The following is an 18,810-nucleotide window of genomic DNA, read 5'->3' on the forward strand; positions in this document are numbered from 1 at the left end:
ACTCTTGACCCTTATCAGCTAGGTAGGTGATCATATGACCACAGGCAACTCCCTTAATTTCTCAGGGGCTGAAGCAACCCCTTTCAGATTTTAATTTCCAGACAGGCTGCCATCTGTGGCAATGGAGGATCTATGACAAAAACAAAGTAACTTTCAATCACACTCCCACTATACTATTTTTAAAATTAAAATTTATTGATATCTTTTGTTTTTACATCTTCTACATTCCTTTTGTACCCCTCCTCCCAGCGGGTCCAAGACAACCAGATTATCATATAAGGCTGACATTCTATGACACCTCTGTGAAGGAGGCATCCTCTCATCTCTCTCTCTTTCTTTCTGCTCATTGTGGAAAAAGGAATCTTTAATTATACCCCTTATGAATACCTTCACTTGAATCCCCTTCATATCCCCCCCCCCCGCCAAAAATTAGAAGGAAGACAGAAAATTGATTGTGAGCCTTTCAACTCTGGTTATTACTTGGGGAGTCACATTAACATACTCATGTCTCTCTTTAGGGCCAAGGGTGGTCATTAGAATTTGCAGCATTGGGTTTCTATTGTTTTGTTGTTGTTCTTCCATTTACATTGATGCAGTCATTGTGTAAATTGTTTTTCAGGGTCTGTTTACTCCACCTTACAAAGTTCATTTAAGTCACAAGTTCTTAACCATTTGTGTCATGGACTCCTCTGGCAGTGTCTGGTAAAGCCTATGGACTTCTTCTCAGAGTCATGTTTTTAAACACATAAAATAAAACACAAAGGAAACGTTTCAATTACTTGGAAATCCAGCTAACATAATATTTTTAAAAAACAGGTTCACGGACCGCAGATTAAGAACCCCTGTTATAAAGCTTCCTATCCTTCTCTGTATTCAGTGTCTTTATAGCACAGCAAGGGAGCAAGCTAGGGGGCGCCATAGTGCACAGAGCCAGGACTAGAGTAACGATGTCTCATCTTCCTGAGTTCAAATCTGGCCTCAGACACTTACTAGCTGGGTGACCCTGGGGAAGTCACTTAACCCTGTTGGCCTCAGTTTCCTCAACTGTAAAATGAGCCAGAGAAGGAAATGACAAACCGCTCTAGTATCTTTGCCAAGAGACCCCAAATGGGGTCATGAAGAGTTGGACAGGACTGAACAACACAGCACAGTAATATTGCATTATACAGCACAGTATAATTTCTTTTACTATTCCCTAATTGATGAGCAGCTACTTTGCTTCCAGTTCTTTGCTATATTATCAAAACAAAGCCACTCTATTTCAGTGTATAAGAGCAAGATTGTATTTCCAGACCCCTATTTCAATTGAACTGTACAGTGTCTTCAGTCAAACAGACTAATTCAGGTATACTGGAGAAAGTATAATACTTCCTGATGCTTTCAGTCAGAAAGTCTAAAAAAATCATATCATCAGTAGAAGCAAAATAGTCTAGAACTAAATTGAAGAAAGAAAAAAAGAAAGGGGGGGAGAAGGGAAGGGAGTCCCAATGCCAAATCCAAGACTTTTACATTGTGATAATGTCTATATAGTCAGACTCTTGCTTATTCCTTGAGACTTCCCAGATTTTGAAGATACTGAAGTTTATTTTGTTTCGTTTTCTTTTTTTGGTCAAGAAGTCCCTGGATATGGGGCATCTAGGTGGTGCAGTAGATACAGCACCAGCCCTGGAGTCAGGAGGACCTGAGTTCAAATCTGGCCTTAAACACTTGACACTAGCTGTGTGATCCTGGGCAAGTCACTTAACCCCACTGCCTAGCCAAAAAAAAAGAGAAGTTCCTGGGTTCAATTAATATCTTTTTGATCCAACAGCACTTTTTGGCTTTTAAGGATACTACTGTCAATATTTAATCAATTGTTTAAATATATGTGGCCCAGAGTATAGCTCTAAGAAGAAATATTGATCCCTGGTCAACAACTATCAAGTGTCTGCATGCTCCAATTTGAGGTATAATTTGAAGGTTGTTTTCTCTCAATTCCACAGAGAAGCTAAGGCATTATTTGAAACTTTTTTTAAAACAATGAAAGTTCAACTTTATTTTTATAAACTCGCAGATATGAAAATGACTCTAAGAATCATTTCATCCAACATTCTACCAACTACCATAATAATCCTTTCCACAATATCCCTGGAAGATGGTCATCTATCTTCTGAACATTTTCAGTGAGAACAGGAAATGCTACCCCCCCCCCCATTCTAATGTCAGCCAGCTAATTTTTTCAAGTTATTCCTTATAAGGAGCCAAAATCCTACTTTGTAATTCCCAACAATCAGTACTAGTTCTGCCTTCCAGAAAAATACATATTCAGAATGTGTGCTGTCTCTTATATGAGGTGATATAATAGCAATTTTACTTTCAAGATTAAATTTCCCCACCACTGTTTAACATGAAAAACCTTTAAATATTGAAAAATAACTTTCGTGACTCAACTTCTTCAAGCTAAACACTCTCGTGTCCTTTCAATTATTCTTTAAGAGTTTCTAGACCTGATTCCAGTTACCTTCCCTTTGTTCAGTAAATGAAAAGAGGCCTCTTCATTGGAGTAACTACTTCCACAGATTCCAGGAGAAGAATGAGGACAAAGCAACAGCCTGCTATATTTATTTTCCTGTACAGCTACAAGTTACTTTTGTATACTTCTTGATTTTTATCAATGTGGTGTAACAACAAGGACATTACAATTTTCCCCATTCTTAATCTACATAAAAAGCAATACAGCTACCTACATCTTTAATATCAAGGTAGCATCCATCAAAATAAATTATGGACTTAGCATTTTTGAAGTGTCCTGGCTTCAGTGGTGTATTAGTAACCAGGCCAATAGGTGTAATGGAAAGAGAACTGGAATTGGAGCCAATGTACAGACAAGAGCTGTAATCTGGTCTCTGCTGCTTAATCTTTGTGGCCAAGTCACTTACACTTTCTAAGTCACAGTTGATTCAATAAGCCCTCTTTCAGGCTTTAAATCTGCAATCTTATTATGCCATGATTTTTAAAAACAATTTTTAAAAAGTCTGTATTGCTGAGGATGGAAAACTGAATTTACTACACCAGACATGGTTGATGTATTTTACTGAACTGCTTTTTTTCCCCTTCTTTTTTTAAATCTTTCTAAACAAAGGATAGCTGTTGGAGGGTGATATATTTGGAACTGAATGTGATATAAAATTAAAAGACATCAACAAAATAACATAAAATTTCCTTTAAAGTCTACACGACAAAGAAGGCTCAAAATCATGATCAGATCTCAATGTGCCACAATCTCAGCCTTCTAGTAACTGTATAACTAATACCCTACACTTGGACTTTTAAACACAATGGTCATTTTGAGCATTAAAATTCTCTCTGAAGCAATGGCCTATAAACTTGGATCCTCCTGGTAGGAAGTTCATGAAAAGTAAAATACATATATACACTGACAGCAGGAAGAGTAAGTAACTATAGCCTATAATGACAGCATCGTTATATCAATGAGGAGAAATTATCTGCCAAAATAATGCTGTTGTTTGTGTCTAAATAAAGTAGTTATGGTACACAGATTGGAAAGGAAATAACCAGGACTTTAAGTTTGAATAAAAATGTCCTCCAAAATGCCACCACATAGCATTGAGTGTTTTAGAAACAAATAAAGGATCACACTGTCCACGTGAAAACGAGGCTACTGCGTGTGCTTCAAAAGAAGAAGAAAAAAAACCCACTGGTAGAGAAATAATTTCCAGACCCTTTCTGGTTCCTCTCAGGTTAACTTTGGCCTTGAACCAAAAGAAAGTATTTAAACTACCAGATAAGGTTAATTGCTCCAGTGATTCAGAAACATCAGTCAACATTAACTCTTTTGGCTAAAGCCAGGTTACTCCAGACTTTTTATGTTTTCAATCTTATACCAGAGAAACACTGAAAACGAGGTCAAAAAAGGAAAAGAAATTTGTGGAAAGAACAACAAAACCCAACAAGTATTCTCAGTCCCAGATACCTCATTTACTCTCCAATCCTCTAATAACTTTCTGATCTCATCAAAATTAGCATTCTCTCCAATAATACAGATCAAAGTTCCATACAAATATCTTCCACATGCTCCCTAAAGTTTGCCACAAAGGATCCACCCTCAGTTTCTCCTGACATTCTGAGGACACCCTCAGAGAGCAGCCACAATCCATATGTAGTACCTCGCTCTTGTTACAAGACTGGCTCACATTCTTTAAAACTGATTTTTATGACATTTTGATGGAGAGTGCGGCATAGCCAACAAAGAGCTGGGCTCAAAGCCAAGAAAACCTGAGTTTGAGTCTTGCTTCTGACAAACACTGGCTGTGTGATCCTGGGCAGGTGACATAACCTCTCAGTGCTCTGTGCAACTCTCAGACTAAGCTGTAGAGAAGGTGCCAACCTACCCCAACAGAACGAAGGAGTTCTCTATACCGATGAAACCACAGGTCCAGATCCAATACATAGCGCATCTTTATACCACTTCTTTGTAATCCTTTGCTTGTGCTGCAGCCCCCTGATGCCCACCATGTGCCTCTCTGTGGCCCTCTGGATGATCCTCAACTTCAGTTCTCCATAGACAGCAGTCTTCTGTGACTCGCAGTCACACAAAGTGAACAGAAGAATTATAGTGTTTGACAGGTTTCAAGGAGAAGCTTGGAGTAAAAAAAAAAAAAAAAAAGCAACTCTGGCAACTCTGCAAATTCAAAGAACTAAAGAATTTCAGAATGGAAAGGAACATCAGTAGATATCTAATCCAACTCATATATGAAAAACAATCCATTCTGCAACATACATTTGAGATATTAATGGGAGCAATCCATCTTGCCACACGATACAGGAGTCCCCTCTATAACGCCTCTGACATGATAAACTATTAATCAGTCATACATCTCCTTCTTGAACACTACCAATGAAAGAGAAATGTGGTGGGCTTCTCTTTCAACTGAAAATATTAAGAAATAAATATTTTTAATTGAAAATCCTTTCCAAACTTTTTCCTTTAGAAGAATGCGCAAAAGGTCAAGAACAAAAGCTAGGGCCCCTGGAGTGGTAACCAAACTTAGAATAACAGAAACATAAAAGGGTAAAAATGAGCAAGCAATCACAAAGGACTAAAGGATGAAGTGTTTATATTATATTAGGGGTAGATGACACAAGTGTACCCTTGTTTTAATGTCATTCCAGGGTCACAGAGGTAGTTAAATAAGACAGGGAACCAAGGGGGGGGGAGGTGGGGAGAGAAAGGGCACAAATAGTAACTACACAAATAAAGAGAAGGGAGAGAATAAGAAAGCGAAAAAGTATTTATGTGGCACCTACTACGTGCCAGTTACTGTGCTAAGTGCTTTATAAATGGTATCTCATTTGATTCTTACAACTATGCTGACAGGTAGGTGCTATTATTATCCTTACCTTACAAATGAGGAAACTTGAGGCAGGCAGAGGTTAAGAGACTTTCCTGTGGTCACACAGTTGGTAAGTGTCTGAGACTGGATTTAAACTCAGGTGTTCCTGACTCCAGACCTAATGCTCTATCCACTGAAGAGAATAAGGTAGGGGAGCAGGGGACAGAAAACCTCATGAAGCCTATTTCTCCACCACCATTTCTTCTTTCATTCTTGTACATTGAGAAATAAAATTTTTTTTTCCTTTTTAGGCAATTGGGGTTAAGTGACTTGCCCAGGGTCACACAGCTAGTAAGTGTTAAGTGTTTGGTCTGAGGCCGAATTTGAACTCAGGTCCTCCTGACTTCAGGGCCGGTGCTCTATCCACTGTGCCACTTAGCTGCCCCGAAATAAATTTCTTAATGGTCCTTTTCTTGTTATTTTGTTTCAACTGTTGTCCTTGGCTACCATATTTATATGCTTTTCTTGTATTTCTGTTGTCTCAGCTGTTTTTTTTTTCCTCCAAGAATGTACCAAATACTTGCTTTTTACTGAATGTCTACCTTTTTATACTTATAGTTAGGCTTAGATTTGCAGGGTCTATTATGTTGGATTGTATCTTAAGCTTTTTTTTTTGCTCTTTGGAACACATTATTCCATTCCTTCCTGCAGTTTCTGGTAGGTGCAGAAGTTTTGTGTTATTTGAATTTCTTTTCTTTTATATTTGAAAGTTTTTTTCTTGGTAGCTTGCAGAATTTTTTACTTGTCAGTAGAATTCTTAAATTTAACTACTATGTGTGGAGTTTGCAGCATAGGGTTTTTTTCTGGAGGCATTCTGTGGATTCTTTCGATTAGCACTTTGTCTTCTGTGTTCAGAAGTTCTAGACATTTTTCTTATGTTTTTTTCTTGCATTATGGAGTTCAGGTTTTTTGACTCATCATGTCCTTCTGGGAGCCCTGTTTACGTTGTCTCTATAGATCTTGTCTTCAAGATCAATATATTCTGCTTGCATGAAAATCATGCTTTCTTTTAACATTTATTACTTCATGCTTCTCTTCTTCCTGATTGTCTTTCACTTCCATGAATTTGCATTCTTTAGTTACCTCTCTTTTGTTTCTTTGGCAAGACTTAACATTATGGATTTGGGTTATTCCATTTTGCCCATTACTTCTGCTTTTCAGGCCATAAATCAGGAACATCCTGCTACAGTCTCATGCTCTCTCTTCAGCAGGGCTGAAGACTTCGGGGGGCAGAGCCAAGATGGTGGAGGACAGAAAGCAGCTTAGCTATCCCAATAATCCCCTACAAACAACTTTAAAATAATGCTTCAAATCAAATTCTGGAGTGGCAGATCAATAAAAGGTGAGACATTTTTCTAGCCCAAGACAACTTGAGGTCAGAAATTAAAAAAGAAAACTGCCCCAATATCCTAGAAAGAGAGGGTTTAAATAAAATGGGGAAAGGACCTATTTGTATAAAAATATGTACAGCAGCTCTTTTTTGTGGTGCCAAAGAACTGCAAATTGAAAGGATGCCTGTCAACTAGAGAATGGCTGAACAAGTTGTGGTATATGATTGTAATGGAATACTATTGTGCTGAAAGAAATGACAAATGGGCTGATTTCCAAAAAACCTGGAAAGACTTACACAAATTGATGCAAAATGAAGTGAGCAGAACCAGGGGAACATTGTACATAAATAACAGCAATACTGTACAATGATCAACTGTGAATGACTTAGCTATTCTCAGCAATACAATGATCCAAGATAATTCCAAAGAACTTATAATGAAAAATGCTAACCACATCCAGCAAAAAAACTGATGGAATCTGAATGCAGATTGAAGCATACAATTTTTCACTTTATTTTTTTCATGTTTTTTTTTCCTTTTGGTCTGTTTCTTCTTTCACAACATGATTAATATGGAAATATTTTACATATAATTGCAAATATATAACCTACATCAAATTACATCCATCGTAGGTGGAGGGAGGTGAGTGAAGGAGGAAGAAAACTTGGTACTCAACATTTTTTAAAAAAATGAATGTTAAAAATTGTCATCACATGTAATTGGGAAAAAAATAAAATACTATCCAAACAGAAAAAAAAAAGAAAGGGTAAAACAGAAATTGAAAGAATCCACTAATTACTTCTGAAAGAGATCCTAAAATGAAAATTCCTATGAATAGTATAGCCATATTCCAGAGCTCCCAAGTCAAAAACAAAATACTTCAAGAAGCCAAAAAGAAACCATTCAAATATCGTGGAGCCACAGTCAGGATCATACAAGATTTAGCAGATACCACATTAAAGCAACAGATGGCTTAGAATATGATATTCTAGAAGGCAAAGAAGATAGGATTACAGCCAAGAATAACCTAAAACTGAGTATAATCCTTCAGGAGAAAAAATGGACACTTAATGAAATAGAGGACTTCAAATCATTCCTGATGAAAAGACCACAGCTGAAATAGGAATAAACAGAGCCTTCCTTAAGATGATAAGTAATATCCATCTAAAATCATCAGCAAGTATTATCTGTAATGGGGTTAAGCTAGAAGCCTTCCCAATAAGATCAGAGGTGAAGCAACGATGCCCATTATCACCACTATTATTCAATATCATACTAGAAGTACTAGCCATGTCAATTAAAGAAGAAAAAGAAATTAAAGGAATTAGAATAGGCAATGGGGAAACAAAACTATCACTCTTTATGATGGTATATCTAGAGAATCCTAGAAAATCAACTAAATAATTAGTTGAAATAATGAAGAATTTACATCAGAAATGCAGCATTGGTTCAATATTATGGAAAATAGCAACATAATAGGCCCTATTAATAACAAGAAAAATATAACAAAATAACAAAAAAAATAATATCAATAGATACAGAAAAAACATTACTTTTTTTAAATACACTAGAAAACTTAGGAATAAGTGATCTTTCCTTAATATGCAAAGTAATATCTATTTAAAATCAAAAGTTATCAATATAAATATTGGAACTAAATTAATGGCTTTCCAGTAAGAGTAAGGATAAAGAAGTAAGGAGTAAGGATAAAGAAGGTATGATCATTACCACCAGTATTATTTGATATAGTGCCAGGAATGTCAGCTATAATAACAGGACAAGAAATTGAGGAAATAAGCACAGTCAAAGAAGAAATGAAATTCTGCAAAAGATACAACGAGAAAATGAAATTCTACAAATGATATAATACTATCCTTAAAGAACCCTGGAGAATCAAATAAAAAATTAACTCAAACTAACAATTAATAATGTCAGCAAAACTGCAGGATTAAAATAGATGTTAAGTCATCAGTATTTCTGTACATTACTAAGAAAACCCAGCAGGAGGACAGAGAAAGAAAAACCTATTTAAAATAACTATTAAATGTATAAATCACTTAGAAGTCTACCTATCAAGATTCATAGAGGAACTATATGAATACAAATACAATAAAGACAAATAACTAGAGAAATGTTAATTGCTCATGGCTTGGCTGAGTCAATATAATAAAAATGACAATACCACCTAAATTAATTTACTTATTCTATGCCATAACAATAAAATTATCAAAAGGTAGAAATAATAACAAAATTCATCTGAAGGAACAAAAGGTCAAGAATGTCAGGGGAAATAAGATGAGGAGGTAGGAGTGGGAAAGGATTAGGAAGAAAGTGAACCTAACAGCTCCAGATCTCAAACTAAACTACAAAGTAGTAATCATTAGAATCCTTAGTCCATTAAAATCATTAGTGCTTATTAAGAAACAGAGAGGTTGATCAGTGAGAGAGATTAAGTATACAACATTTAGAAGAAGATGAACACAGTAGCCTAGTGTTAAATAAACCCAAAGACCTTAACTACTGGGGTAAGAATGGACTATTCAATAAAAACTACTGGGAAACTTGTAAAGCAATTTGGCAGATAGCAAGTAGACCAATACCTCACACCACATACCAAGATAAGCTCTAAATGGGTATACATGTAATACAAAAAAGGTAACATCATAAACAAATTGGAGGAGAAAGGAAGAAGTTACCTTTCAGATAAGAGAACATTCGTGATCACAAATGGAATAGAGGTGGTCAGGAAGATATAATGAATCATTTTGATTACATAAAATGAAAACGGTTTTGCAAAAAACCAACAAAACCAACCAACCAAACAAACAACGGAGATACAATCAGAACTGAAACAGGTAACTGGGAAAAAAATGTTTGCAACAAGTTCCTCTAATAAGGATCTTATTTCCAAGATATATAAAGAACTGATTCAAACATATAAGAAAAGATCATTCCTCAAGTAATAAATGATCAAAAGATATAACAAGAATTTTTCAAAAGAAGAAATCTAAACTATAACCAATTATGTGAAAAATGCTTCAGATCACTTATAATTAGAGAAATACAAACTAAAAACAATTAGGAGGCTCTACTTCATACCTATCAGATCAGCAAAAACACAAATGTTGGAGGGACTGCAAACCAGTGAATTGTAGAAAGCAATGTAGAACTGCTCCCTAAAAGTCACTCGACTGAGCTTGTTACCTTCTGATCCAGTGATACCACTACAAGGTCAATTACCACCCCCCCCCAAAAAATCAAAGAGACAAAGGACCCATGTAAACACTATACGGGCCGCACGCTGACCCTCTGCCAGTCGTGCGCCAGTACCCACTTCTCCTAAGAGAAGAGCACCGCCAGAGTCTTACCCATTCCCGGGTCTTCGGTCCTCAGCCGGATCACCACACAGAGACAAGCCATCAGAAGGCACCAACACCAGAGTTTTATTCAGAGGCCAACACAGCAAACCATCATAGCAAGCCCAAGCAGCAAGGCCAGAGCAACAGGCAGGAGCCAGGGGAGAGCGCACGTGTGTTCTGACCACGCTTGTTCCTAAGTACCTACTTAGCCCCTCCTCCCCAGCCCGCTACTAGCCAATGATTGTAGGGTCAGATACCGGAGGGGGCTGTCTGAGTTTAGCACACCAAGGGGGAGGGAGTGACATAGGAGGCTAGGATTGGATACAGGAAGGAGGCATCTGGGATTGACGCATAGACAAGAGTACGTGACCTAGGAAGTCAGACTCAGGAGGGGACTGGGTCAGTGCTGCACAAGGTCAGGAAGGTCACAAGAGGCATCTGGGGATGACGTTGCATATAGGGAGGGGACTAAGCAGAGGGAACTCAGTCCTCTGCCATCCCACTCCCACGTGGCACCGCCCCTTGCCTCAGGAGTTCAGGCTCGGCTACTTCCTTGCACCCAGCTTATCTCATAGCATTGCCCAATTGCCTCATGGCTTCTCCGAATCCAGCCCATCCCAGTACACACGACTCTGCCTACCACAGTCCCTGCCTCGACTTCCAAAATACCCAGATCTTACCTTACCCATGCCACAGCACCCGACTGGCAGCTGCCAACATCAGACAGTCCCTCACAAAACACCATTTATAAGTAGCTCTTTTTGTGGTGGCAAAAAAACAAAACAAAACAAAACAAAAAAAACCTTGAAACTAAGGGAGAGCCCATCAATTAGGGAATGGCTGAACAAATTATGGCATATGAAAGTACTGTTATGGAATACTACTGTGCTATAAGAAATGAAGAGGATGGTTTCAGAGACATCTGGAATGACTTGTATAAACTGATTCAGAATGAAGTGGCCAGAACCAGGAAAACATAGTAACAACAACACTGTAAAGACAACTTTGAAAGAACTTAAGAACTCTGATCAATTCAATGACCAACCATGATTCTAGACGACCAATGAAGAAGCATGCTACCAACCTCCTCACAGGATTCAGGGTACATAATTATATATGTGTATACATACATACATATATATACATATTATTTATCATAAGTTTAATAATAAATTACTATATTATATTATAATAAAGATGAGACAACCACTATCTTGTGTCATTCAGAAACAAGTAGGTATAGGTGGTAGTCAAAGACAACACCAGCTTTAGTGCATAAGATTTTAAACCACACCGGCAGGAGAGAGGAAAATGATCCTGCAGCAAGCTTGGTCAGTCTGAGATCCAACAAAGCCAGATTGTCCCAAAATAATTTTTTGGATGAAAACGGAAGGTCAATAAGTACATGCAAAATGAAGAAGATACGCCAGTGGTTTCGTAGCAATATAGTCACATCAATGGTGACAGCAGAACCACTACCTTAGAGTGACCTAAGTAAGCATTCTATAGGCATTATTTAATTTGATCCTTCAACAATCCAACAAGTTAGGTAATACAAATTTTATCTTACTTTAGCAGAAGAAGAAGCTGAAGCTTAAATAAGTTAAATGAAAGTAAGCATGGTGTAGTACCCTAAGCACTCAATGCAAGAGTGAGAAGACTGAAGTCCATCACTAGTAGCCCTGGGACAATCTCTTTACTTCTCTGGGCTTGTAGTCTCATCTCTAAAATGAAGGGCTTCAACCAGATGACCTCAGAGGTCCCTTCTAACTCTAAATCTAGATCCTGTGACTTCTGGAAGGCCATGTGCATTCAACATCAGAACTCATGTCTTCTCAGTGGAAATCTGGTGTTCCTTTCATGCTGTCTTCTCAACTAAGGAATAAATTAGCTTAAGGAACAATTTTTTTTTTGCATCAATGTAAGTGAGATAATTATATAGCATTTGTATTTAAAAATGAAAACATATCAAAGTACAATTTTTCCTAAAGCTATTATCCCACAATCTTCAAATTTGTATGGCTTTGCATATTTGATCTGAGAAAACGTTCCATTATAAAAGTCACATATTACGTCTAATGAAATTAAGAAATGACTTAACATACCTGCTCTTCCCTATCTTTTTCTTTGGTCTTACTCCTGGAGACCCTGGTAGAGGTAGCATCTCGAGCTGGAATGACAGAGATCTGACTCAGTGGCATGTTCATCACAACCTCCGGTTTGGTCTTCTTGTTTAAGGACGAGAATCTTCACTGTGAGGGTCATTTTGTGTCATGGACCTGAAGCTTTAAAAGAAAGCAAGAAATAGGATGATTTAAAATTCCATAGGACACTTCTACCACCCTGGTGCAGGGCACCTCATAAATATGGACTACTGCAATAGCCTGCAGGTTGGACCTAAAACATCCCCATTGCAATCCATCTTCCACTCACTGTCAAACTAATCTTTCAAAAGGGCAGGTCTGACCATATGACCCTGCCCCTCATTCAATAAACTCCAGTGGATCCCTATTACCAACAGGATCATATATAAAATCTTCTGTTTGGCTTTGAAAGCCCTTCAGAACCTGTTCTCCTCCTACCTTTCCAGTCCTTCTTGCACCTTGGCCACCTTGCTTTTCTCAAACAAAGCACTCCATTTCCTGACTCCTGGTATTTTCATGGGCCCTCCCTTATGTCTGGATCTCTCTGTCTCCTGGTTTCTTCAAGTTTCAGTTAAAATACCAACTTTTAGAAGAAACCTTTCCCAGTCTTCTTTAACTTTAGTATCTTTCTTCTGGGACTACTTCCAATTTATCCTTTATGTATCTTGTTTGCACACAGTTGTTTATATGTTGTTGCTCTGAGAGAGCAGGGATTGTTTTCTGCTTTTACATGTCTCCCCAGAGCTTAGCACAGTGTCTGGGAAACAGCAGAACACACTTAATAAATGCTAGTTGATTGACTGACTAGTTAGATTTTATAATTTATAAACAGGCTAAAAAAATTTATAAACATGCTAATGTTTGAGGGATGATTTAAAAAATCAGCCTTCAAAAATTTGTAGATAAAAATGAATGGACTAACAAAAATCTGTACTATTTTCCTCACATAAGATTGTCTTCCCCTAGAATCCTATTCTGGTGCCTCTATGGCACAAAAATGAAGATACCCCTTTTTACCTTTCTAATATCCTTATACTTTACTTCCCTCCACACACTCTGTGATCCAGCTGCACCGGCCGACTGGCCTGTCCTCAGAGATGAAGAGCTACCTCCTGTCTCCATGAGTTCTCACTTTTTGTCCCACGTGCCTCGAATGTTGTTGTGTCACCAACTCTTAAATTTTATAGTTAAATTCTTTTACTACCAGACTATATTCAAGTTTTATTCAGCTTTCTTGAATATATTTTTTACGGTGAAATACAAATAGCAACCTGTAATCCCAATTCTGATCGATTACATCTTGCTAAGATTGTAGCATCTCTATCCTTTTGACAGGACAACAAACACATATGAAATGAATTCATTTATTATTTACATACAATTAATAAGGACAACCTTCTTGTCTAACTGTTTCTATCCTTGCCCCTCCCTGGGCCCCCAAGCTGGTTTGATTGCTGGCACTACAATACTTCCTTCTGCTCACTTGGCTCTAATGTTCTGTATCACTATCTCTGCTAGCAAAACTTTCCCTCAGTAAAGCTCTTACTGACACAAGTGTCCTGTACTTTTAATGGGACAGAAATTTTAAGACGAGGAGCTCTTAACTTGGAGTCCATGAACTTGGTTTTGTTTTTATTAATATACTTTGATAAGTATTTCAATTTGGTTTTCTCTATAATCCTATGTATTTTATTTTATGCATTTAAAAATCCAAAAAGGGGTACACAGGTTTCACCAGACGGCCAAAGAGGTCTGTACCACAAAAAGAATGAGAACTGCTGCCTTACACCAAAAGAAGGAGTCTTTCATACCGGAATTTAAGGCATCATTCACCAAATGGAGGGGTTGAGGGAAGGAACACATCAAATACTGCCTATCTACTCTCCTTATTGCCTCTATGATCAAATACAAAAATGCTCTGTTCAACATTCAAAGTCCTTCATGACCTAGCCCCTTCCTGCCCTTCCAGTCTTCTTACACCTTATCCCCCACTATATACTCTTTCATCCAGTGACACTAGCCTCCTGGCAGTTCCATGAACAAGACACTCCATCTGGGCATTCCCTTGGTCTGTCCCCCACGCCTAGAATGCTCTCCTTCCTTAACTCTACCTAATGACTTCCCTGGCTTCCTTTAAGTCCCAACTAATCCCTTGTAGGGGAAGCATTTGCCAATTCTCTCTTAATTCTAGTGCCTTCCTTCTGTTAACTATTTCTCATTTATCCTGCATGTAACATTTTGTAAATATTTGTCTGTTGTCTCGCCCATTAGATTGTGAGCTCCTGGAGGACAGGGTCTGTCTTTTGCCTTCTTTTTATATTCCCATAATTTAGCACATTGCCTGGTAAACAGCAGGTGCTTAATACGTGTTCATTGATTGCAAAGGCATACATTTGTAAGACAGCAGGACAGGGCTAGGATACCATCAGCAAAATTGAAACTGGCTTTCTCAATAAATACAGGAGTAAAACAAGGAAGCTCATTCTTCCCACCATCATCTGATATAGTTGTGGAAATGCTAGTAATAACAATAAGACAAGAGAAATAAATTAAGGGCATAAAGATAAGTAAAAAGGAAATAAAATAACTCTAACTGCTGATGACATGCTGATATACCTGGAAAATCCTAGAAAATCAGCAAAGCTACTGAGACAATTAACAGCTCTAGCAAAATTACAGGCTACAAAATAAACCCTCAAAAATCAATAGCATTTCTACGTTTTATAAACAAAATTCAAAAGGCAATAACAGAAAAGGGAAATCCCATTCCAAATACCTACAAATATCTGGAGATCAATCTACCAAAGCACACAAAAGACTTAAATAGATTCCAATTATGAAGTACTCCTAAAAGAAATAAAGAAACTTACACAGATGGAGGAATATTCACTGGTCCTGACTGAGCTGTACCAATATAATAAAACTGATAAAAACTACCAAAGATAATTTACTGTCTTAATGCTATATCAAACAAAATCATCAAAGAGATACTTATTACAACTCAATAAGTTAAGAAAATTCATTTGGAAAAACAAAAGATCTAAAATATCACAAGAAATGGTGAAAAGAGATCAGGATAGAGGAATAGCATTTCTAGACCTCAAACTGTTATAAAGCATCAGTCATCAAAACTACCTGGTATTGGTTAAAAATAGAAAGATTAATGGAACAGACTAGACCAGGGAGAATCAGAAAGGATGGAGCTCAAAAACCCAGTGTTCCATCAACCAAAAAATAAAAATTACTTAGGAAAAAACTATTTGATTGGGAAAGAAAACCCTCTAGGAAAACTGAAAATCATTCTGGCAGAAATTGGGCTCAATTCAATACTTTAAATCATATTCCACAATCCATTCTAGACGAATGACCTTAATATTAAAGCTCATTCCCTATAAAAATTAGAAGAGAATCAGATCTTACAGTTCTCACAGTTATGGATAGAATATGTATTCTTAACCCAACAAAGGATAAAGGCAATTACATTAGATAAAACAGGTAATGTTGATTACATGAAACTAAAAAGTTCCTGTACCAACAAAATTAATTTATCTAGAATAAGAAAGAAAATGGTAGAATAGGAAAATAATCTTTATATCCAATTTCTCTGATAAAAGTTTAGTATCTAATATATAGTAATAATTAGCACATATATTTATATGTGTGTGTGTGTGTGTATATATATATATATGAAAATATATGTAATACATACACACATTTATATTTATAACCAAAAGCCATTCCCTCAAAAGATAACTGGTCAAAGGAACAGTTCTCAAAAGAAAAATTGCAAACTATTAACAATAGTATGAAAGAATGCTCCAAATCACTAATAAGAGAGAAATGTAAAACAAAACAACAATGAAGTTTAACCTCACATTCTGAAAACTTGCAAAGATGGCCACGGAATAGTGTATGTTTCCATATTCTGATCAGTTTTGCTGACCTTTTTCTTCCTTTTTCATAAGGGATGTCTCTTCAAAAGGAAATGGAGGGAGGAATATAGTGGGATATACAGGAGATATAAAAACAAAAGATTTCAATACAAATTTACTTAAAAAATAAACTGAATCTCTAAAACTGATCTCATTAGCATGACTCTCTATAAATGTGGAGAGAGATGAAGAAAACCAGTATATATAAAAAAAACAAGGTAAAAAAAGACTAAAGGTAAAAAAGACAGTCACATCTCAGTGGCACCTCATTCATTGTCTCTAGGATCAAATGTGAACTTTTCCTCTTGGCTTTTAAATACATGAACAATCTGACCCCAGCTTACCTTTCCTGACTCATTCATTACTCACTCCCCATGGTCCAGCCAAAATGGCCTTATTGCTATTGTTCACACAATTCTTTTCCCATCCCTCATGCCAGGATTGCACACTCCCTCGTCATCTCCACATTACAGAATCCCGCCTTCTACATGACATCTAGTGCCCCCCCAAACTATCTTCCATTTATCATGAAAATATTTAAATCTACACATATTGTCTCCTCTTTACTCCACTAGGACTTAAGCTCCTTTTGCAAGGACTATTCATTTGGGTCTTTGTACCCTGTATGTAGCAGTGCCTCCTGGTACAAGGAGGCAATTAATGAAACTTGTTGACTGGTGATCAAAAATTCTGTCAGCACTAATATCCTTCATTTGTCCAAACAACCAAAAAAAATTTTTCACCAAATTGGATTAGGGGGTAAGTTAAGTAACCAAAACAAAGGAAGCCAAATGTCATCTCTATTCTGCATATCACCTACTCAACTCCAGACCTGTGGTGAGTTGGCCATCCCTGCAAATAGTCTTTATGGTGATTCTACTTCAAGTACTCTCAGGGTCTCAGGGCTTTAGAGCAGGAAGGTCAGGGTCCAGCCATATCATTTTACTGATGAAGAAAGTGACACTCAAACTGGGGAAATACCTTATCTAGAATAACCCAGATACTGAGTAGCACCCAATGGCTTTAAATCCAGCCTTCTTTATGCTATACACATGCTGTCCATTCATTACTCTGTGAAAGATGAAAGGTCATTACTTACAGTGTTATTCTACTACACCCTGGAAGATCAGAGGAGCTGGTGGTGAGCTGTTTCTTCACCACTACCATGCCATGGGTAACAATCTCTTGGCATGTTTAAATAGTCAAACTAGCCATACCTATATGCCAAGGACAACAGTCATCCCAATAGCTACATTTACTGCTTCCACTACAATAATCATTGTTACATCACTAACACACATCCTTCAAAATTCTAGCAAAGAGACACATATTTGCCAGAAAGTAGAATGGTATATGATCACACCTAAAATGCCCACCTCTAGCATACCAAGTGACAACTATGACTACAATACCATTCAGTCACTAATGCTAGTCTCTTAGCATTCCCGTCATTCTAGAATCCTGACCCCTCTTCTGCTCCTGTTTTCATTAGGCAATAGGCAGGGCTACCATGAACATGAAGCAGTCAGCCAATCACTTCTGGGTGTCTGTATCTAGTCCAGTCTAAGGAACTGGACAAGGGTCCATAAGCACTCAAACCTAACAGTTTATTTTATAACCTTGGTATAATTGGTATTTTTTCACCTATGCCTCTTTTTCTCTACCACAGGATAAACCCAGTAATTGTTGCTGCCCACTTACTGTCTAGAAGGCAAGGATGAAATTATATTACTAAAGTATATTTAGGTGACAGACACAACAGTTAAAAAAATAGACTATATATTTACAAAAGCAATAGACTTTCTTCTTTCAAAAACCCGAATTTGAAATATCAATCCAGAATCCAACATGATCATGAAAGCATCAAAAAATAACTTTACATTCAAACTCCTAGGCCTAGCATTGAAGGCCCTCCTCTTCAGTTTGACTCCATTCAATCCCCCTAAGCTCAGGTGGCCAGAGCAGATTTGGCCCTCAGAGTCTAGTCTGTCTACTCTTAGTCCAGAGCCAAGTTAACAAAGGTTATTTACATGAGGGAGGCAGATGAAAGGTACAGCAAACCAAGGCTGTACCATTATCTGTTCTTTTAGGAACCCTTTCCCCCCTTAATAATGACAATTATGTTTGCTTTCCAGTCAAGATAAAGAAATGAAAAGAAGCACCAAAGAAAGTGGAGAAAAGAACGTTAACTCCCATCCTCAATACAGGTTTTCATGAAATAGAGGGATTAAGCCCCAAGAAAATAGACAAGTAACAATGGGTATAAGTTCCAAAGTAGAAGACAAATGTGAAATGGGCAGTCTCAGGAAACAGCTAGTTCTCCCTCACTAGAGATCCTTAAGCAAAGACAAGATTATCACTTGTACAATTACAGATAAGATTCTCTGCAAACTGTGGTTTGCATTATCTGCCACTCTTGCACTATCTCTTCTCTCTGGGTCTTAGACTCTCCTGCTCAAGTTGATGGCCTAGTCATATGGTATCTTTCATGCTGACTGATCCCTTTACTCATGCAGATACTCTGTTGTAGTTAGTGGCTATTGAAAAGAGCTCTGGCTTTGGAGTGAGGAAGATCTGAGTTCAAATCTGGCCTCAGACACTTACTAGCTGTGTGGTCCTTGACAAGTCATTGTCTACCTCAATTATCTCAA

General features: G+C 37.4%; 1 protein-coding gene across 5 annotated transcripts in view; it reads right to left on the reverse strand.

Annotated features, from left to right (window-relative positions):
• MARCH8 (membrane associated ring-CH-type finger 8) overlaps nucleotides 1–18,810 on the reverse strand; it is a 119,246-nt gene that overhangs the window by 72,254 nt on the left and 28,182 nt on the right. For all 5 annotated transcript variants that reach the window (XR_003567726.1, XM_027846333.1, XM_027846329.1 and 2 more), the window contains one exon: nucleotides 12,189–12,368. Coding sequence is in view for 4 of the 5 variants with exons in the window: in XM_027846333.1 (XP_027702134.1) it covers nucleotides 12,189–12,290 (102 nt within the window). In the remaining variant the exon portion in view is untranslated. The remainder of the gene's footprint in view (nucleotides 1–12,188; nucleotides 12,369–18,810) is intronic.

This window comes from Vombatus ursinus, unplaced genomic scaffold, assembly GCF_900497805.2.
Source record: "Vombatus ursinus unplaced genomic scaffold, bare-nosed wombat genome assembly UNPS02015129.1, whole genome shotgun sequence".
Taxonomy (NCBI): domain Eukaryota; kingdom Metazoa; phylum Chordata; class Mammalia; order Diprotodontia; family Vombatidae; genus Vombatus; species Vombatus ursinus.